The following is a 22482-nucleotide window of genomic DNA, read 5'->3' as shown; positions in this document are numbered from 1 at the left end:
GATTTCTTTTTATATCTTCTTAAAATTTTCATGATACTACACAAAATCTTTTGTTTCAGAATTACTTGATCGTTAATTAGTGAATAAAAGATGTTGGAAATGGATTAATTAAAATGTCAAAGTTATATTTTATTGAAAGGTGGATGAAAAAGGAAATAAAACTAATCCGTATCAGAAAGGTAAATATCTTATACTAGCAAATGTTAAAAAAGGAATCGACATAATAAGATACTACTTAGTAAATTTGTCATAATAATGTATGGAAATTTACTAAATAAGTTTGAAAAATATATTCTTAATAGACGTGCTTAATTAATAGAAAATAAGTTAATTATCATGCTTTTTAATTATTAACACTTCTCTACTCGATTATATTATGAATGTTTATAGACATTACTTGATGGAAAGAATGAAATTTATAAATTTGTAAGGAAGTGATTTAATTAAAGATGTGTTCAGAGATAATTAATATTTACTTCTCTTACATGATCATTTCAAAAACCTAAAGTTAATATAATGTTTCCTTCTCCTATTTTTCACCTTCAATAATCGAATTCTCAATTTTCTTTTTAATGATTTTGTGTTGAATTTGTCATATTCGAACTTCTTGTTCATTGAGATTCAAATGTCGCTATTTTGATTTTCCGAATTACGTTTTAATTTTGCTAGAATGCGAAGTAAGCTATTTTTTTTTTTTGTAAAAAAAACTCCATCAATTTGAGATACCTGCAAAATTGAACAAAATTTATATATTTATCAAAAATTTATCCTATATTTTAAGTAAGAATATAAAAATATATAACCAAAATAAAATCCTCTCTAGTCAACAAAGTGTCCATCCAACTACTTAAAGTTCATTATGAACCCGTTTGGATGGGCTTTAAGTTGGTCAAAATTGGCTTAAAGCCCTTTTTAGTTTTTGGATGTGTTTGCCTAATGCTAACTTTAAGCCATAAAGTTCTTAAAGTCAGTCAAAAATGAAAAGTTAAGATTTCTAACTTTTTTTTTCTAAGTGCTTAAAGTCATTTTCTTTGACCATTGAAATTACTTTTATATCCCTTATATTTTAACTAAATTCTCAAACTACCTTTTTTATTCTTTTAACCCTAAAATTCATATCATTTACTTTTATCCAAACACTCAACTGCTTATTTATAAAAATAACTTTCAGCACTTCAAAGTTCTAAAAATACTTCATACATAAAAATTACTTTTTTTAAGTTCATCCAAACGGGCTCTATATCTAAAAAGTAAAATAAATCTTGTACTAATAATTTACCCTTGCCTGTAAGAAAAATCTAATTTTTGACCAAAAATGAAGAAAAAAGAAAAACAGTAGAAACATAAATTCACACACATATACATACAGAGATTCTCACATATATGTGTGCCATATATGTATATAAAGAGAGAAGGAAAATTCGAGAGATTTTTCAGACTATAGAGAGAGAAAGAAGAGAGAAGAAGGGAAATGGCTTCATTTGATGCGTTCAGTATGGACGGTGAGGCACCGGCACCGGCGGCATCAACTCCGTTCGACGAAGGAGACTACGACGGCTCTTACTCTGCCTTCTCCAACGCCGATACGCCGCCGTTTCACGGCTCTGGAGGATTCGGTGGAGACTATGAGGAAGTGACGGTGGAACACGTATCTCATACCGTCGACAGTCCCGATCCCTACGGATATGGGTCAGATTCGTTTCCTAACCAAACCGATTCATTTGGAGCTTCTGAAGCTCCGATCTCGAATGGGAATGGTAAGCCCTACGATCTAGGTGAAGATACTGAGGGAATTTTCAGCTCCGATGGACCCGTTCTTCCCCCTCCGAATGAAATGCGTGAGGAAGGTTTTGCACTCCGCGAATGGCGAAGGTTTGTTCTACTAAATTCCTATTTTTGCGAATTTATTTTGATTTACTACAATACCAAAAAGAAAATATATTGAATTTAAGCTGTTCCTTAAGATTCTAACTAAAATTGACAGATCTATAGCTTATTGTTAGTTACTGTAAATGGCAGATCATCAATGAGATCAGTTTTATTTCAAAGTTCCTAAGCTCTATAGTGTTTTTTTTTGGCATACTGTAATTTAATTATGGAACTTTTGATTTTATGGTTAAATATGCAGATCTATTGTTGATACTAATAGATCTGTTAGTTTGTGTTTGTGCTCAATTTTAGGAGTTCCAGTGGTGTCACTATGATCTCTTGGCAAAGAGGAGAGTGAAAAAAATAAAATTTGAATGTTGTAGGTCTTAACTTTTGGAGTATTTCATTTCTATTCATCTTCTACCGGAGGTGATGCATATCTTAAGATCAATTTCCGTGGGAGCGCTATTGGTGTCGATTTTCTATTGCATTACTTGGTGTCAAAACTACCACTTTGTGTCCTGGGACAAAATTGTAAGCTTATAGTGGGTGCCCCTCCTCCTCTCCAAAACTAAGTTAGTTTTTAGTTCTAAAATTAAGTAAAGTTTGTGTCGAGACACTCATAATTCTTTTTTAGTACAATTAATTAGGTATTGTTAGAGCCAGACTAATTCTTCTAGTATTGGTTCATGGATTGTCCTGCATAGGGAAAAACTTTAAGAAGTTTCAATAGAGATATACATAAGCTGGGAAAATGTTTAAATGTATTCACATGTCTTTACTAATCGTTCTCACTTAGAAGTTATAAAAATTGAGCATTTTCATGTTTTTCTCTTCCCCATTATTGCCACTCGTAAAAGTTGTCCAAAGTGCTGAACTATTTCAATACTTGACATCACAAGTAATGTTTTCAAGACATTCTGGATTGTGAAGGATTAACTTATTTGATTGAAGGAGTTGTATGTGTAAAGAGATAATTAGAAGCAAATTTGACTGGTTCTTGGATGAGATGATATAGAGTTCAGGATTAGGGGTTGAATCTCATTGATAATTGATTGTTTGATTTTATTTTTTACTAGTACTATAAAATAGCGTATAACTTACGAAAATATCATGCCATGTTTCAGTGGCTTGTGGGGATGGCAGTGGGGCAGGGCAAAGGTCTAATGGGCGGGCTGGGTCAAAGCTTAAAATTTTAAAACTTTAAATGGGGCAGGGGAAGCGGAAGGTTGTGTTTTGGGCCTTTTGGCCCATTCATTCATAAGAGCTTTGTTGGTAGTTTTCTGAGACATAATTGTGCAGGGTTAACAAATAAATTAGATGTTGTACTGTTAAAAGTTTGAGTCTCGTGTATGAGATTTCAGATCTGAACATCCTCATATTTGGGTTGTGTAGTAGTGGTGTGATATGGGACAAGATTTAGTATCATTTGAATTTATTTCATGTGATGCATAAACATAGTTGCATCATTTTCGTCAACAAATTAAGTTTATGACTATAATGAAATCAATTAGAATTAGTTTACGAAGCAATGAAAGTTGATCAAACACGGTGATCAAAAAAGTGATTTAATTTAGCAGAAATCGTGTTCAATGCTAACTTTCACTGATGAGACATCACAAACAATTAACACAATCCTCATCTTTTATGTTTTATTTATAAGAAAATTCAATGGTATGCACTAATACAAATCCTTTTGGGCTCATGGGTGCGAGAACTAATCCAAGTAATCAACCATTTTTTTTAATCTGCCTCAAGCAACTTAGCCTCGCTTCCTGCATCTTGTCCACCATGTAGGCCCTCTCCCAACTTACCCTCTTGTATTTTAACAAATTCAAATATAACCTTCAAATATTCATATGTTTATTTTAAGTATTCTTATGTTCATTTTTAGGGTGATAGAAATGAGAGTGAGGAGTAGTGTGTCTATTTCAGAGAACCAGTTTGGATTTATGCCGGGGCGCTCGACTACAGAAGCCATTCATATCTTAAGGAGATTGGTAGAGCAGTATAGGGAGCGGAAAATGGACTTACACATGATATTTATTGACCTAGAAAAGGCCTATGACAAAGTTCCAAGGGAGGTCCTATGGAGATGCTTGGAGGCGAAATGTTTACCTGTGGCATACATTAGAGCGATTAAAGACATTTATGATGGAGCTAAGACCAGGGTAAGGACGGTAGGGGGGGACTCGGAGCACTTTCCTGTTACGATGGGGTTGCACCAGGGATCGACTCTTAGCCCGTTTCTATTCGCCCTGGTGATGGATCAATTGACTAGACAAATACAAGGTGAGGTGCCTTGGTGTATGTTGTTCGCAGATGACATAGTCCTGATTGACGAGACTCACAACGGAGTTAACGACAAGTTGGAGGGCTGGAGACAGACGTTGGAGTCTAAAGGATTTAAATTGAGTAGGACCAAGACAGAATACTTGGAGTGCAGTTTCAGTGGCCTGCCGCGTGAGGCTGACGGGGAAGTGAGGCTTGGTACCCAGGCCATTCAAAAGAAAAGAAGCTTCAAATACCTTGGGTCTATTATACAGGAAGATGGGGATATCGACGACGATGTTTCACACCGCATCAGTGCAGGGTGGATGAAATGGAGGCTCGCCTCCGGAGTGCTGTGTGACAAGAAAGTGCCACCAAAACTCAAAGGCAAGTTCTACAAAGTGGTGGTTAGACCGACCCTATTGTACGGGGTGGAGTGTTGGCCAATCAAGAAACTTCATGTCCAGAAGATGAGAGTCGCGGAAATGCGAATGCTGCGGTGGATGTGTGGGCACACTAGGATGGATAGAATTAGGAATGAAGATATCCGAGACAAGGTAGGAGTGACATCGGTGGAGGACAAGATGCGGGAAGCGAGACTGAGATGGTTTGGGCATGTCAAGAGGAGAGACACAGATGCTCCAGTGCGGAGGTGCGAGAGGTTGGCTATGGACGGTTTCAGGAGGGGCAAAGGGAGGCCGAAGAAATATTGGGAAGAGGTCATTAGACATGATATGGCACAGTTGCAGCTCTCCGAGGACATGACCTTAGATAGGAGGCTATGGAGGACTCAGACTAAGATAGTGGGCTAGGTGGCCGATCGGTTCTCCATAGTAGTCGTAGTCGCGCTCATTTGTCTTAACATAGGATTTTGCATGGGATTACTGCTTATATTAGTTGGCCCAGTCTACTTTGGGTATCCTATTTTATCTATAGTAGTTAATGCCCCTTTATCCCCGATCTTTCCTACCCTGACTTTATCGCTTTATCGCTCTCATTATTTATATCTTTATATTGTCTGTTATATGCCTGGCTTTACTGACCTATGTCTTGTTTTTCCTTGTTTTTCCTTGTTTCTCCTCCCTTGTTCTTCTCTCTTAAGCCGAGGGTCTTTCGGAAACAGCCGCCCTACCTTTTAAGGTGGGGGTTAGGTCTGCGTACACTCTACCCTCCCCAGACCCCACATGGTGGGATCACACTGGGTTCGTTGTTGTTGTTGTTGTTATGTTCATTTTTACTCCTTCATGTACTCATGTCTCTGGAACTATATGCTGTCCATCCTTTTGATCACCAAATGTGAAAAATTACATTAGTTCATCTAAGCAAGAGAAAGGGGTATTTTTGGAAGACAAAAAACCAATGCCATAATTTTTACAACACGCACCCATTGACATTTTTGAAGAGTCCGAGCAATGTGGATTATAATAGTAGTAGTGGTAGTAACAATGCAATGATGATAATAATTGTTGAAATGTGAACTAAGTCATTTAAGTTGAGAAGGGTAGAGGAGCGGGTCCATCATTCCCCAGTTCTGTAGGCTGCGGTTGGCTCCATATGGATTTCTTGGTCATTAAAAAAATTAAAACAAAGTTGAAATGAATGACAGGGATGTGGGTAGATGGTTGTAAAGATGCTTTTGCTGGGGATGGAGATGTTGACAACCAAACAAACAAGAAGCAGAGAGTAAAAGGAAGGAGAACCAGGGAAGGGATAAGATTGTTATTGATCTCATAGAACCTGGTGTAGTGTTGTTAAATATTTACTCAGGAATGCTTGTGCAGGTACTACCAGTTGAGCTCTTTGTCTTGTTTAAGACAATGGATGGTTGAAGTCACCAAGTTACTTAGACGTGGCCTCATCTCCTATGAGCTTTGTCTTGAAGAGGGCGACTAAGTAATCAATATAGTCAGCAAAGTAACTTAGGAATTGTTAAGTAAATATTATGAATAGTTTCAAAAAAAGTAAATTTTATGAATGACTTTTGAGTTTTTATAAGTAAGCAACTAGAAATTTAGTTCAGTAACACCAGTTGTAAGATCTGAATTAGAAAACTTAAAAATACATCATTGCATCTCAATCGGAAAAATTAAACAGTTTTGAATTTGGTTGACATGATTTTACTTCATGCCTTTCACTTAGTCATCATTCACTGAGTGGCCCTCGAGAATTTCTTGGTTAAAAAGAAATAGTCTTGGTCCATTGTTCAACAAGTTTTTGCTTCTTGGTTTCCTCATTCTTTCTCCTATATAATTTTCTGTGTTTGTAGATAATTTTATGCATTTTTTATTTTTTCTTTATTTGTCCCTTTCCTCAGTAAAACACAAGCTTTATTGCGTCTTGCATGTAGCCATTAGATTTGGCATCTTACTAATCACCTTTGATAACAGTGAAAGGCAATTGCAAATGAAATAATTCTGGGGGTTGGGTTTAGGGGAAGGAATGAATGACGACTTTGTGTTAGGAGGTGAGGTGTTGAACAACAACAAAGAATGACTCTGTTGCTGGAGAAGAGTATTTCCTTAAGGGGATTTTATCTATCTAGAAAATGAGTCGTTTTGCTTTTGTCTGATAAAATAAAAAGAAGAAAACAAAAAGAATTCATTACAGCAGCACAATGACTCTTTTCTGGCCATAATTTTTCGAACTCTGGTATGAATTGACGAACACTGAGCTGTCATATACACATAAGGTGCCACATGAGTGACAATTTTTGAGGTTTATAGTTAGCATATGCTAGAACAAGTTAAGGATCATTTGTGCAATATTCTTTAGGAATATTGGAGGTGTGCTTGTATATGTGCATCGTTAAATTCTGTTTTCAATTGTTTTTCGGTTTGGGATGCAGGCAAAATGCTATCCGTCTTGAGGAGAAGGAGAAGAGAGAGAAGGAAATCAGAAGTCAAATTATTGAGGAAGGTGAAGAATATAAGAAAGCATTCTATGAGAAACGAAATCTCAGTATTGAGACCAACAAGACAACTAACCGCGAGAAAGAGAAGGTGAAGCTTTAGGGAGTTATATTTGATCAATTATAGTCTTTCTTACAAATTGGAATTCTATATTGATCCTCCTTACTCTTGCTTACAAGCTCTTCTGGATCTCTAACTTTGACAAGTTCTTTCCTCCCCTCCCCCGTGACAGTTGTACTTGACTAGTCAAGAAAAGTTCCATAAAGAAGCTGACAAGCAATATTGGAAAGCCATAGCAGAGCTCATTCCCAAGGAGGTGCCCAGCATTGAGAAGAAAGGAAGGAAGAAGGATCAAGAGAAGAAGCCATCCATCACAGTCGTCCAAGGGCCTAAACCTGGGAAACCTACCGATCTTTCAAGGATGCGCCACATACTGCTGAAGCTTAAGCACACCCCGCCACCTCACATGATACCACCCCCTCCCGCTCCTGCCAAGGACGCCAAAGTTGGTAAGGATGGAAAAGACACCAAGGATGCCAAAGCTGGAAAGGATGGAAAAGACACCAAGAATGCCAAAGATACTGCAGCACCTAACGGAACTTCAGATGCACCTCCCAGTGATGCTAAAGTTACTCAGACATCAGAAGAACCTGCTGCTGCGTAATGATCGGCTTTTGTCCTAATTTCATTAGTCTTTGATGTTGTAATGTGTTATCCTCTTTAAATAATACTCTTTTCCTTATGAATTTTGTATCGCTAACTATATTCTGTGTCATTCTACTACTATTCTATTGGTTCGTGACAAACAATAGCTGCATTTTGTTGCATTGGATGTCTGAGTTTGTTTATTGTACTGTTTAGGTCTTTCTTTACTGGAGGTGAATTCACTATTTTCTTATTTACAGAAACCTTATATTTCTTGAAAGTTGTAGCAGAGATTTTCATTAGTGGTCTTGAATGTGAGCCTAGTGGGCTATAGGCCTCTACCATGTAGTTGTCTGCCACCTATAATGTACTTTGGTCTTATTGGATAGTGCAATATTTTCTTTCGTTGATGAGTTTCTTTGTGTAGGTGGGTGGGGACAGACTCAATAGTGTTCATATTGAAAAGAGAGGAGTAACAACAAACAATGAAAACGGAAAAAGATCTAGCGCCTGTTTTGTACGGTGGAAAATATTATTTTTTATGTGTTATTGGTAAAAATATTTTTGGAAATTTGTTTGGGAAAATAAAGTCTTTTAAATCGAAAAAATAAGTTCAAGAAGTTCTATTTTATCGTCTCCTCCCCCACCCCAAACAAAATGCACTCGACTCCACCCCTGCCTGCCTCTCGACTTCACCCTAACTCTGCACCCTCTAATATTTGTCTAGATTATTGATTTGCAATAATATTTTTGTTTATTTGCCAAATATCAAAAAGTATGTGAAAAAATCAAGAAATGGTTTTTTGTAAAAAACATTGTGATTCGTACTAAACGCGACCTAATAGAAAACCAATGTTCAGTGTTCTCTCTCAAACACAAACACGGGATATATGGGTGGTCAAATTTTATGTCACAATCCAAATAAAATTCATTTACTAAGTTACTGTTCTTTCAAAGTGTACTTTTTTCTTTTTTAATTTTTTTTTTTTCAAGAGTTTGTTACATGATGAACATAAAAATGACTCAATCATACATAATCAAATATTAAATAAGTGATTTTGGAGAGATCAAACTCTCATCGAAAGTAATTATTTCATGCATGACTAGACATTGAACCAATGAATCAGACCATAATCTGAATCGTCCTTTGGATGTTCTTAATGAATCACCTATTCCATTGCGGTATTGAAATAGTACATCACCATCTGGAAACCTATAAATAGGTTTGGCTACAAAAAGACGGGGAACTTTTATTTTAAATAATTGAGTTCACGATTCCTTGACACCGTAGTCTTTCACTGCCCACATCATAAAAGTATTAGCCCCATCAACCTCATAAAAAGCAAAGCATTCCATCTAATACTGAAAGAAGATAGTCCCCACGGATAGGAAGGGAGTACATTTGCCCTAACAACGGAATAGCCAAATGCCCCCCTAATTTATTATCGGATTCTCAACTACATATTTAACATGTGTATTTTCTGTTTATTTTTGTTTTTTATTTATTTTCTTCCTCATTCTTCTTCTTTTAATCACATTTCACTATCTTTTCACCATTAAAATAATATTAAAGATTCTTCTAAAGATAGCTAAAATGTAAGAAGAAGAGTCAATTTTTTGAAAAATCTTATCAAGATTCTTCTTCAAATGATGAATTCGAACAAAAAGTATTGCTGAAAATACAAATTCATCAAATAGGTTTAAGAAAAAAATCAACCTTATTGCAAAGGATGAACAAGAAATTGGGTTTCTTTTATTTCTTTTTTGATAGTATATTGGGTGTAAATAAAGTTACAGATCTAATGTTTGTTTTTGGGCAATTTGAAATATTGATTTGTATATATGAAAAAGATGAAAAGTGAGGTAAACTAAGATGAAAAAATTGCCGGAAAAATTTGACGACAAATTCATCTTCTTAGTTTTTTGGCTTCCTCTTTTGCGTCGATTATTTCATCGCCATCACCGGCATAGTCAATCCATCAAAGATAGAAGTATTTTGGCTGTTGTTTCTTCTTTACCATGGAAGTGGGCGAGGAAAAGTAATTACCATTTACTTCCATTAAAGTGGAGGTCATTTTGTTTTTAAAAAATAAACAAAAGGAAAAATAAAATATAAATTATTTAACTATAACAAAAATGTAATAAAATTATTTTTTACATGGCTTTTTGCTTCTCACTCTCTCAAAAAGAATGAAATGGACTCTTTGTGCCAACTCAGCATTTAAGGGGTAATTTATTCCACCTTAAAATAGTTTAGGGGTGTTATCCGTGTAGTATAAGTGTATAGTTGAAAATTTGGTAATAGATTGGAGGGACATTTGACTATTTTCTCCGGTATATACCTAATTTGAAATTACCACCAAAAACTGCAAGGAATCCAATGAAATGCGCCATGTAGAACACCCTTTAGTGCGAGAATTGCACATTGTGTTTGTGATTTGTCCTTGTGAATTGTAAGTATCTTGTAGTCGTATGCAGTTGGGTCATATCCCAATCCAAAAGAAGAATTCCTTATTCCAAATATGGGAAAGGGAAGTCGTATTGATTCTCTTGTTAAGGAGTTCCATAACAAGAGAAGCTCATGAGTAGAACTAGTAGCAACTTGGATCACAACCAATCCATCACAAGAACCACATAGTATGTGAAAAAATGGATTGTTGTTTGAAGAGAGAGAATCAATATTTTCTACATCGTCAGGGGAGGATAAAGAAGAAGTAGAATATAAGTTGTGAATAGACGGAGTGTTAGTGTAGTTGGAATGGATAAGAAGAAATCTTAGGGAATTGACCTTATGATGACTTTGATGCTTCATCCTAAAGTAAGGATCGGATGTTACATCCCAAGATTTTGCAAAACATTTGAATCGGAGAAGAGATGGCATGGGCAACCAACTGAGGATCTCCCTCAGCAAGTCTTGTTGAGAAAGAATTGATCCCTGAGAATGAGCAACAATATTATCCATCTCCACAATGCTCTGAACTGATTTTGCATTGGATTTCTTCTGTTGGCATCTCGAAAGATTGAACTTTTTGCTATCCCTAATTTGATTCGTATTTGCATCGGATACCTTCTTCTTCATCTTTGGATCGATCCTTCCCGTCTTGGCTGGTGAGATGAACAGAAAGAAAGGCTCAAGACGAAACCGGCGGCATTTTGAGAGAGTTTTCAAAGTGTACTATAGTATCATAATTTATTTATTTTTTATATATAGTATCATAAATTGATGTACAATATGTTGAGCCGTTCGGAATAAAATTAGAAAAATTACTTAATTACACATCTTTTTTTATTATATTTTTTTATTTTCTCTACCTTTTCATAAAATATCGAAAATACCCTCTTTTGCTCCAATCATCCCCTATACATCAATTCAAAATTTAATACCCATATTTTCCTTTTTTCACTCCACAAATCTCTCCATAATTACATCCATTAATTTATTTTTGAATTTCTCTTTCTAAAATTTAAACATCAGAAACTATATAATGTAAGTTATCGGTTCAATAAATACAATCATAATCACCTATAGTACCTGTCAGAGAGAAAACAATAAGGTAAAAGACAGGACCAAAAAAATGTGGTTGCAAAAATAACACACATGAATTGCTGGAATTTTGTCAAGGAACTTTGACAATATCTTCCTTTATCACTAATGCTTCTGCAATGTCAATCTTCTGTAAACTTAGATGACGTTCGTTTGAAATTTTTTCTAAAATTTGAGTTGGCAAACTCGACGCTTGATTCATGTAAAGAAGTGTCTGAACTACATTTGTAAAATGGTTTAATTTTTTCTATGCAGATTTCACACTCAGCTTTCCAAATATTTCAACAACTCCAAAAACTAGTTTTTGACTTTTTGGAAATCTTCAACAAAAAAGTTATCCTTTTTTTTTGTGAAAAATCCAAAATAAACAAGTTTGCAAACTCAATCCTAGAAAATCTCAAGCAAAAATCACCTTAAGCTTGCAAACAATGAACCAGGAAGAATGATTCAAGTGCCAATCGTTAAGGATGATTATCTAGGGGTCACCTGAGTGATTGTGATGGGTACAGAACTTTGTTGACTAGTATTGCATTCAGACAACTTCAATTTTGATTGCATGCTTTCATCAGAACCTTCGAAGAAACCAGGTGGTGTAAGTTCTTTCTCATTTAGCAGGATATCTCTTGAAAGCATTTCAATAACCTGGCTCATCATTGGTCTTCTGTTTGCATTTGCTTGTGTGCAAAAGAGAGCTGTCTTGATGTACCTGACGACTTCTTTTTCCGGGAAATCATCTAGTTGTTCATCCACCAACTCCAATAGCTTTTCCTCTTGATAGAGCCGCCAGGTCTGATGCAACAAATTGTACTTCTGTCATTTTGATCACTTGATATGGGGGAAAAGTGTTAAGGGAGAAATTGCATTGTTCAGAGATTCAATAACATGAACCAGAATATAATATGAAATACAAGTTGAATTATGGAACACACATTCTTGATGCTACACCAGGAAACGAATGTAATACTAAAAAAAAACTAAGGAAATTAAAAAAATCTGACCCACCCATTCAAGCAGTGACTTCTTATCGCCTAGCCAAATACTGCTGCTGCTGCTCTTGCCACTTACTGTTTCCAGTATTAGGACCCCATAACTGTAAACATCAGCCTTCATCGTTAATTGTCCGCCTAATACATATTCGGGTGCCAGATAACCACTGCTTGGAAGAGAGAAAAATTTTAGAAGTCAGATACTTGCCTCCAGCAAATCTTTTGGAGGGTTCTTGGTATTACAGACTCAAGAATTTCAATAATTTAAAGCTGGTCCTTTTGAATCTGCTATTGATCCTACTTGACAAATATGCATACAAGACTAGGGGGAAAAGCACGTTCTCAGTAAGTGGCGAGTTTTAACATAGTCTTTTGATGGCTGAGCACTGTTGAAGGTAAGACACAAAACACCGTGCACTTTAAAGAAGAAAATAAATATAAGATGCATTCGTTGTGCTTATATGCAAGCATGGCCAATCATTTTATGCCCAATTTAGTGGCATCAACTCCCGAAAATAGTTGCAAATAGAACCAATATCTGCTCCAATGATCATGGCTATATTAGAGAAGTTTTACTCTACTAGTCTAGTTCTTTTGTTTATCACTAACTGTACACAGGCGCATAGCACATAGCAGTAATGAAAACGGGGGAAAATTACTACTATTAATATCCACCAAAATGAATTGTTTTATTATTTTCTAACCAACGATGCTAAACGTAAACATAATCTTTTGACTGAAACAACTAGGATTTCAAAACCACTTAGAAATACTTCTACAATTTCTATATATAACCAAAGTTATTACATTCTTTGCTTTCTTATAATATGATTCTTAATACAGATCATCAAGAAATTGATATTTTCAAATGCATATATTCATAAAACTGTTTACAAATTATTCCAAAGATGTGGAAATGAAATAATTAGTTTGCCATATACTTTATTGTAGTATCTTTTTTCTGAGTCAGCCTTTCTTGCATCTGTCAATAGTTCTTTATGTGTTAACACATCTCCTATTAAGTTTATTTTAAACTGTTTCTGTACTAAGGAAACTGGCTTTGTTTGATTATGAAAGAAGGTTTAAAATTTCTGTGTTCACATTGGTAGGACAGTGACTTTCTTACTTTTTAATGTTATAACCCCATTTAATATAACGACCTTTAAATGTGTAATTGGATACAAGGACACTTTGCTTTATAAGTTCATGAGAAGACAACATAATCTTCAACTGTCTAAATAAAAGTAGTTACATTTCAGCAATTTATATGTTCAGCTGAATTATTTTTAGGATAGCAACACTAACCACAAAAAATAGATGAATTGACTTCTCACTTAATCATATAGATACGTGTACAATGAAATCTAACTATAAATACCCAGCATCAAGTAGTTAAACATTTATTCACATGTTTTATTTACCAATTCTCTTTTTTGCTTCATGAAATACAAACTAATCATATGCAGTGAAGAAACAAACTAACTATACCTCAATCCAAACCAATTTCTAATGGCATGACTCCTCCATGTTCATCCTACTCCCATTCAGGCCCATTCACTCAGAAGACTCATCATTAAGCATAGTAGGGGCAAATATTGCTTCCGGACCTAAACAACTTTGTTCTTTTTTTCTGATTTTGATTCTACCTATAGAGGTGTTTCATAGACTTAAGTTCTCAGGAAGCACATATATGTGGACTCTTCACCCAAGATAAAACAGTCACCACAGCAAGTAGCAAGTAGAGAGATTCAACTACAGTTTCAGATGAAGACTTACGTTGTTCCTGCTATCTTTGTGCTGATATGAGTGACGTTATCTGGGAAAAGTTTGGCAAGCCCAAAATCTCCAATTTTTGGTGTATAATACTTGTCAAGCAGAATATTACTAGCTTTTATGTCCCTGTGCACTATATGTGGCACTAGTTCTTCATGTAGATATGCAAGACCTTGAGCGGTACCCAAGCAAATAGTAGCCCTTTTGTCCCATTCTAACTTAATACTTGTCCTTGAACCTGCAAAGGAAAATACCATTATCAGCCATTCCATAATTCTGAAGTTAATCCTTTATTTTACCAGAAGTTTGGAAATTACCAAACAGTGCTCCATCAAGGCTTCTATTTTCCAAATATTCGTAGACCAAAATCCGGTTATTTCCGTCAGCACAGCATCCAATTATCTCAACTAGATTTGGATGTTTGACATTTGATATTGTCTCAATTTCTGTCAAAAACTCCCGCAAACCCTGCCTTGATTCTGCTGCAAGTGTCTTCACAGCAATTTCTTTTCCTTTTTTCAAAGTTCCCTGCAAATTGCTCTGGAGTTAAAAACCAGCACCAAGAACCATATCAATGTAATTCAAGTACAATTTTTTTAGTTACTGAAGTCTTAACCTCAGAAGCAATGCCAATTACCGTATTACGCAACTCTTTTAAAGAGAGGAGATAATAATGAAAATCTAATAACAGAATAAGAATTTAGTTATGCAGAGTTCCTGAGAATTGCAGAAATATGCCTGCTCCTGTAACTTAAACAAAACCTTAACATCCAAGAATGTAACACGGTAAACAGCACTATGCAAAAGACACAAATAAGTTGTCAATGCATAAAACTGAGGCATGTAAGAGCATGAGACGTATAGAACTGTACCTTGTATACTGTGCCAAAACCGCCTCGCCCTATTTTATTAGTTTGATGGAAGTTGTTGGTTGCTAATCTTAATTCATTAAATGAAAAATTCTTTGTGCTTGCAATCGAGTCACCTGCCAGAAATAAAAAGATACTTATGGTATATGAAAATGCACAATAGAGGTCAATTATCTTAATTGTTGTGCATAAATTGAGGTGATAAGAAATTTTAAGCAGCAGTTTTTAAAAAAGGCATCTAATTAGGACCAAGAATACAATGTAAGGCATCAAATCTTCCTGTGAAAATTAAGACTCGGAATCTTTATGGGGAATTCCCAGAAAACAGACAAATGGAATCAGCCATCCTCTAAAGAATGTGATCACTAAAGAAATTTCACCCTACTCCTAATAATCAACTCATTTATCACAATAAATAACACAAACACAACACACCTGAATAATAGTCTGATAGATAAGTATGAAAAACACTCGACTCCACTCAGAATTCTATTCTCGGCCCTTACATTGAACCTGCAATTTATTGTCTCTGGTGTATTCCATATTTCAAGATGGCCCATCTTGAATTTACTTGAGTGAAGACATCAAATCAATCCAGAAAACAAAATTCCTCTGTTGCATTGGCATTACTTATGTCTAAGTAGAAGATGATCTACAATCAAATGTGCAATGCATCTACAAAATACTAAAGATGATTTGTAATACAGTTGTGAGCATTTTGTATCATTTCTCATTACTCACCCTCAATCCATCTGATATATGCAAACCATAATATTGATTCTGACTTTCATAAGCCTTTAAACTTGCATATCATGCTCAATCTACTCATTTATAATTTTGGTATGATATTTTCTGTAGTTCTTAAGTTTCTCATTGAAGAGTCTTTTTTTTATCGGTAAGTTTATCATTCCAGCATCTTTTTTCTCTCAAAATATCCACGTTTTAACCTTCTTCTCTTTACTTTCCGGCAAGGGGAACTGAAGACAGTCCAGCTAACTTTCATTCTTGTATTTTGACAAATGTTTTGAATGATTGTTCAGGTTTGTCATCCATAAATATAGTCAATCAGTTTAAGAAAAGCAAGAAACAGACATCATGGTTTGAGTAGGTGTAAAAGGAGCTCATGTTATTGCAGCATAGAAGAAATTGATGGTATTGCAGCATATATTTATATGATGTTATTTGACAGAGAATGGAGTTCAAAATATTTTATTGACTTATAGGGAAAATGATCAACTTTACCCTTGTACTATTGAAATTGTGCAACTTTAACCTCCCTTTGAATTTCGGTCCAATCTTACAACGCCAAGGAAAAAGTTACAATTATACCCTCCGCGCTAACAGGGTGATAGTGGGTGTAAATAGATCAACAAGTGTAAACAGACAACAAAGTTGCTCAACTGTGAATATTAGAAGGGTATTATTGACCATTTTTCTCATATGCAAATAAAACTAACTTTTCAAAACCACACGTTTTCTTCCATTATCCTGAATAATAGGTAAACCAAGTTAACTGGGGAAATTTTTTGACTAGGCAAGTTCATAATAGTGTCAATACCAATGGCATAAAGTAAAACCAAATAAATTCATAAAACCAGAAAACAATTGATTAGCTACCATCCCAGTTCCTACTAACCTCTTGTATCTCTTGTATCATGATGAACAAGATCACCACCCTTTTTCTGGGCACCAAAGCAGCAACAACTCATGTCAATTTGTGGGACAAAGATTCTAAATCAATTGACTGTGCCTCTTGATGAGTAAATTAAATGTTAACCTTCACCAGGAATACCTTGTAAAAAAAAATAATCCTTTTTCACAAAAAGCCTTCCTCCTTCAGCTTGATAAACTAATTATTAAGGCAGAACAATTTTTACTCAGAACAGTAGAAGCAGCAATAAATCAAAAGTACATAGTAATTAGCATCATCTACTACTATCTATTATCTGTACTATGTACAAAAAAATAGAAATGATCAAAATAAGTATAATTTTCAGAATTGATTCAATAAAAAATTAATATGGGCAAGCCCAAGGATTGTATTCATTTTGAATTAGGAACTCAGTAAAACTGCAGGAGTTTGAAAGCACTATTTTTCAGCTGCAACTGAATGAAGGTTTACCTACATACTTTCTATTAAAATAATGTTAACACAAAGTTAAAAGGCAAGGAGTATGATTGCTAGATGCGTTAAAACACATAGTGTTATCAAAAGTGCGTTTAAACTCTAAGTATTTGTTTTGTTTAACTTATCTAAAACAGCTTATAATTTTAAAACAGTTTATTTTTTTTATTATAAGCCGCAAGTTTTAAATAAGCTAAATCAAATAGGTTTAATTATATTTTTTAACTTATTTTAAACACAAAATAACTTTAAACTAAAGAATTAAACACTAAAAAAAAAAAGGCTCACTTTATTGTTTCTCCATTTGCGCCTCTTTTCATTAAACTCTTTGGGCTTCATGCTTAAAGCCCCATTGTAATTAAGGCTTTTTTGCTTTTGATAACACTCATTAAACATCCTACTGAATTAGCTCCATCAATACAAATCATGATTTCAAGCTCTCAACATCGAGCACATACACACAGAGAACAAAAAAAATAGAAATTCCACACGATTGAATAAAACAGAATAAGCATATTGCAGCTAAGCTCCATTCAAATAATCATAAATGATTAATTCCGTAAAAGAAATAGAAATTCCACACGATTGAATAATACTAAATGCGTACCTTGAAATTGGAAAAACAGAGTGAAAGAAGAAGAATTGATATTTCAGAGTGGAGAGAAAATGGAAAATTAAGAGAAGAAGAAAAAGTTTTATTGGTGGGCTGGTGGAGACGACGAAGAAGAAAAAGTAGAAGAGTCGTCATAGTGGGCTATTTCATTGTACGTATAAAGATGATTTGTTTATGTTTATCACCGTGTTCTCATCTTAAAAGCAAAAATTTCGCACTCATGAATGTGAACCTTCCCCTTACACTATTTCGTCAACCACACCTACAACAAATATGTACTTTTTTTTTTTTTTTTTATTCCCATTGTCTTAAAAACATTAATTTATAGCCAGAAAGGACAAAAAAATACTTTGGATTATCACAAAAAATTAAACTAACTCAGTTGATTTGGACTTTGGAGAGCGGTCATATATACGAATGATTTGGAATCGATCTATTTTTAATATTTTATGAGTCGAGTCGATCACATAAGACTTGTCTAGTACGGTTTACATTTTATATGTAATTTGCAGTCTATTACATAGTGGGAGTTTATCTGGTGCACACAAAGTATTCATCCCATAGTGCTCACCCGAAGAATAAAGTTTGTGCCAAAGATTATAGTGACTACGGGTTATCCTCGAGTTCCCAACAAAAATAATAATAACAATTATAAATATATTCTCTATTCTAATTTATATGTCGTTTTATTCCATTTCAAAAAAAAATATGATATATTTTCATAGTACTTAATAATTTAACTTTAAAATGATAATTTTATCTTTGATGGGATAATCACATAAATATCTATGACTTTTTTTATTGTACTTTATTTTTTAATTAATTCTACCTTAATTCAAAGAAATTATTGGTCTTTAATCTAGAGACTATTGTTTTTCATATAATTTTTAGGATTATCTCAATTCCTTTCCAGCCCTTCACCCAAAGTTGGAAAAAATAAAAAAGACTTTCTAAACTCCTTTTCCCTTTTACCTTTTCTTTCTTTTCTTTTTCTAATTTGTATACAACAAAATACTCCTACGTATACAACCAAAAAAAAAGCCACGAAATTACATCAATTTTACTAAAATTCAATAATAGAAGTAAAAATTGATTTATAATTGAACTCTCTGTTTAGGGTTGTTAAAATTAGTCAACCTATACTTAGATCAATCTAACCAAACTTTGATCAGTTGGGTAAGTATCTAATAATTGATATTATTAAGAGTGGGTACTAGGTAACAATAAACTAAACAGATTAAAGTTTGACTCAAAATAGTTCATAGAAAAATGACATAGGAGCTCCTAAAATATATTCGAATCCATCATTTATTTATTTAATTCATGGTTAGTAAAAGTCTCAAGTTAGGAATTCTATCATTTTAAATTTAAATATTATAGACAGTGATGTATTCTGTAATAATTGTAAACAGAGAGAAAAAAAATAGTAGCTAAATTTCTATATGAATTGTTGAAAAATCTAGAACGTCAAAGTAAGACTTCCAAAACCAAAGGATAATAGTCAAAACATTAATCTATTTTTTTTTTATAAAATCATATAATTAACCAACATCAACTTATAATTGTTATAGGCAGGGATGACTAAGTTAATGCACCAGGTTAAATTCCATAATGAAGGTTAGGGATCGATTTTCTCTGTAAATTTCTTTTTCAGTCGAATTCGTCATATCGAATTTGCCTATTTACCCCTTATGTGTGATTTGTAAATTATTGCAAAGAAACAAATTTATCCAATGTACACTCAAAAAATATCAAATCAATATAATTATAAAGAGTTACACATATAAACTTTTAAAGTAATCTAATTGGTAAATATTTTTATACCAGCTGAATATATAACTTATCAATCAATATAATTACTCCATAGCGAGTGACGTGTAATATTTTTTTAAGGCATTGTGTGAACATGTTTTATAGCGACAAAGCATTTAACTTGTCACATTTTCACAACTCCACTAAATTATCTTTAATTGTTTTAAATTGAATGAGAGAACTACATATAATATAATATAATATATTTTCTGCGCGGGTATAATTTTCTAGAAAAAAATTAATTGTACTAATTATGGTTGTCATGCTTAAATAAATGAAAAGGAATAAATGAACGACTGACCAAAACCTATGACTCAATCAAGCCTCTTCTAAAAGGACGACTATGTTTAAATTGGTTTGATTTTATTAGCTTTCCAGATTTTTTTTGGCTTATAAACTGTTTTCATCTTATAAGTTGTTTTAGATAAGCTAAACCAAACAGGTACTAAGTGAATGTTTGAATTGATTTGATTTTAAGGATAAATATTGTTATATCCCAAAAAAGAAAATTATTTACCATTGGATATTACATTATTTCCATACCCTTGTTTTCAATTAACCATCTCACTCATTTGATATCATGAGAGTATATAATATACTCTGATGGTATCAAGCAGTTTCGCTGAAGCGTTGTCTCTTCCTTCTCGATACCATCAAACTGCTTGATAAATTGCTTGATACCATCAGAGTATAATATACTCTAATGGTATCAAAGAGGAATAAGGGAAGGGGCATTGGTATAAATACACGTTTGATACCATGAGAGTATATACATATACTCTAATGGTATCAATGAGAAAGAGACAGTGTTTCAGTAAAACTGCTTAATACCATTAAAGTATGTTTGATACCATTAGAGTATAATATACTTTGATGGTATCAAATATACTCTGATGGTATCAAAGAGGAGACATCAGCATGACGTCATGCGCGAAATTAAAAAGAAGAAAGTGGGGTAAGAGGGTAAATAATTTGGGCTATAAGTCTATTAAGGATAAATAGTTTTGAGTCGGGTCCAATTTGAGTAAATAGTTTCACAATTGGTCTATTTTATATAGTTTTATCTTGATTTTATTAGCTTTTGGTTTTAAAGTGTTTTTTTTTTTAGTTTTGAAAGTGTTTGGATAATATAAAAAGTACTTAGTAATATTTTTTGAAGTTGAAAAAGTAACCCCCTCCCCCCGTCAAAAAAAAAAAAGCGAAAGCGAAAAGCTGAGTGTTCCCATATGTTCGCTGACTACTTTGTTTTATTTTACTAGCATCTATAATCAAAAAAATATATTTTTTTCATCTTATTTTACTTGTTTATTTTGATAAAATCATGAGTTTTGTTAAAAAAAATTCACATTATCTTTAATATTAAATAATTATATAAAATAATATTAATTAAATTTAGAGTTTTAAAGCATCACTAATAAAATTAATTTAATAAAATACATTTCTAATTAATTTTTTTCTTAAAATGTATCAGGTCAACAAATGTCAGGTAATATAAATTGGAAGAATTATTTATTCAAATCTACTTTTGATGCAAACAAAGTTGATTCAAGTCCTGTGACTTTGGTTTGACGAAATTTAAGTTGTTTTTTTCCTAATCAACTTTGATTATAAAAAATTCCTTATTCTACCGCCCGTGGAAAACTCATTTCAGATTTAATCTCTTTCATTTTCGTTTTTATTGTTGTTTCAAAAAAAAATTGCAGACGCTATATTTTTCAAATGCGCAAAAGTAAATTCTATTTTTTGTATTATAATAATCAACAAATCGTATAAAATAGATAAACTACGGGTAAGTCTCGTACTTCGAACTCTATAAAAAAAAGCATGCATGAATTTTGATCCTGAAATCTTTCATATGGCAAATAACCTATTCAACTAACTCAACCACTGAGCATAAGTTACGGGTTCAATCTCCTTCATATATATATGGATGAATTGGTTTATAACATTTATTATACTATATTAAAGCATCTTAATATTATATATTAATTATATATAAAACTTACACGCAAGTCTTTCCTCTAAAATTCATATATTTGTCAAACAAGGATGAAGTTATAACTTGATTAAACTAATATCTACCAAACAAAGGTTAAGCAGAAGTTGGAGTAAATTAATAAATTATAAACGTTTTTTTATTAGTTTGTCAAGAAGTTCTTTGTTTATTTCAAACACACACACGGAAAAAAATTATTTAACTTTTGTATTAAGTCACTTGATTATCAAGATATGATGACAACTGTAACACCCCCAAAAATTTTCACTAAGATTCGGACCGTTCTTCGTGTACGTATAGGATCGTACTAGACGATTGTAAAGTGCATGCATGAGTTAGGATCAATTCCTAAGAAACTGAAGAGTGTTGAATGTGATTTAGGGTCATAAGGGATCCCTAAAACCAAGCCAAGTCCAAAGAACTCGTCTTGGCTAAGTTTCCAAATGAGTTTGTATAAGGGTCAACTTCCAACGACCTTATCTTTTTGAATATAACGAACTAGGTGGCCCATGACCTATTAAATTAAAGGTCTTTGAGTCTTCTTTCCAACTCCACCAAGATTGCATTTTTTGGAATTCGAAGTCAAAAGTTATGACTATCTTACGACGGACTAGTGCTGCAGGAATTTCAGGCCTGAACTATAACTGCGGAAAACCTGGGCTTGGCGCCGCAGTGGCGCGACGCGCCACTATAGCGCCAGAAACAAGCCTCAGTAGTTTGATCCTTGGCGCGACGCGCCACTATTAGATGTGCAGGGTTTTTAAGCCCATTTTCCAGAACCCAGAAAATTTAGGCTTGGCGTTGCAAGGGCGTGACGCACCACTATAGCGCCAAAAACAAGCCTCAGTAGTTTGGTCCTTGTCGCGACGCGCCACTATTAGGTTGCAGGGTTTTTAAGCCTATAATTGACTTGGCGCTGCAGTGACGCGGCACGCCACTATAACGCCAGTAGGGTTTTAGCCCATTTTTCAGATTTTTGAGGAAGGGTAAATTGGGCATTTCCCTAATTATATATACTCTAGCCTTGGAACGTTTTGGACTAATTATTTTGAGTCCTTTGCTCTCCAAAG

General features: G+C 33.9%; 2 protein-coding genes across 4 annotated transcripts; one reads left to right on the top strand and one right to left on the bottom strand.

The window, feature by feature from the left end:
- Positions 1-1383: 1383 nt before the first annotated feature.
- On the top strand, positions 1384-7947 carry LOC129872902 (clathrin light chain 1-like). The gene is made up of 3 exons (XM_055947852.1): positions 1384-1872; positions 6986-7139; positions 7282-7947. The coding sequence occupies exons 1-3, from the start codon at positions 1472-1474 to the stop codon at positions 7711-7713; spliced, it is 987 nt and encodes a 328-aa protein (XP_055803827.1). The 5' UTR covers positions 1384-1471; the 3' UTR covers positions 7714-7947.
- Positions 7948-10672: 2725 nt separating this feature from the next.
- On the bottom strand, positions 10673-17844 carry LOC129874537 (cold-responsive protein kinase 1-like). 3 transcript variants are annotated; one of them, XM_055949832.1, is made up of 8 exons: positions 17599-17844; positions 16503-16658; positions 14870-14982; positions 14315-14525; positions 14001-14235; positions 12241-12391; positions 11725-12027; positions 10673-10799 (listed from the first exon to the last, which is right to left on the bottom strand). In XM_055949832.1, the coding sequence occupies exons 2-8, from the start codon at positions 16573-16575 to the stop codon at positions 10770-10772; spliced, it is 1116 nt and encodes a 371-aa protein (XP_055805807.1). In that variant the 5' UTR covers positions 16576-16658; positions 17599-17844; the 3' UTR covers positions 10673-10769. The 3 variants fall into 3 exon arrangements, with proteins under 3 accessions (XP_055805807.1, XP_055805808.1, XP_055805809.1); XM_055949834.1 differs by lacking the exon at positions 10673-10799 and adding an exon at positions 11007-11226 and having other exon boundaries at positions 17599-17843; XM_055949833.1 differs by lacking the exon at positions 10673-10799 and having other exon boundaries at positions 10994-12027; positions 17599-17843.
- Positions 17845-22482: the final 4638 nt, after the last annotated feature.

Source organism: Solanum dulcamara, chromosome 11 (assembly GCF_947179165.1).
Source record: "Solanum dulcamara chromosome 11, daSolDulc1.2, whole genome shotgun sequence".
NCBI classification, from domain to species: Eukaryota; Viridiplantae; Streptophyta; class Magnoliopsida; order Solanales; family Solanaceae; genus Solanum; species Solanum dulcamara.
The sequence above is the reverse complement of the archived record's forward strand: the minus strand, read 5'-3'. Positions and strand labels throughout refer to the sequence as shown.

Excerpts from the sequence above, each read along its gene's own strand:
- LOC129872902 (XM_055947852.1), top strand. The coding sequence starts at position 1,472 with ATGGCTTCATTTGATGCGTTCAGTATGGACGGTGAGGCACCGGCACCG. Across the intron at positions 1,873-6,985 it reads GCACTCCGCGAATGGCGAAG|GCAAAATGCTATCCGTCTTG; the intron begins GTTTGTTCTACT and ends TTTGGGATGCAG. Across the intron at positions 7,140-7,281 it reads CTAACCGCGAGAAAGAGAAG|TTGTACTTGACTAGTCAAGA; the intron begins GTGAAGCTTTAG and ends CCCCCGTGACAG.
- LOC129874537 (XM_055949832.1), bottom strand. The coding sequence starts at position 16,575 with ATGAGTTGTTGCTGCTTTGGTGCCCAGAAAAAGGGTGGTGATCTTGTT. Across the intron at positions 12,392-14,000 it reads ACAAAGATAGCAGGAACAAC|TGGTTATCTGGCACCCGAAT; the intron begins GTAAGTCTTCAT and ends TCTTCCAAGCAG. Across the intron at positions 12,028-12,240 it reads AGAAGTCACTGCTTGAATGG|ACCTGGCGGCTCTATCAAGA; the intron begins GTGGGTCAGATT and ends TTGTTGCATCAG.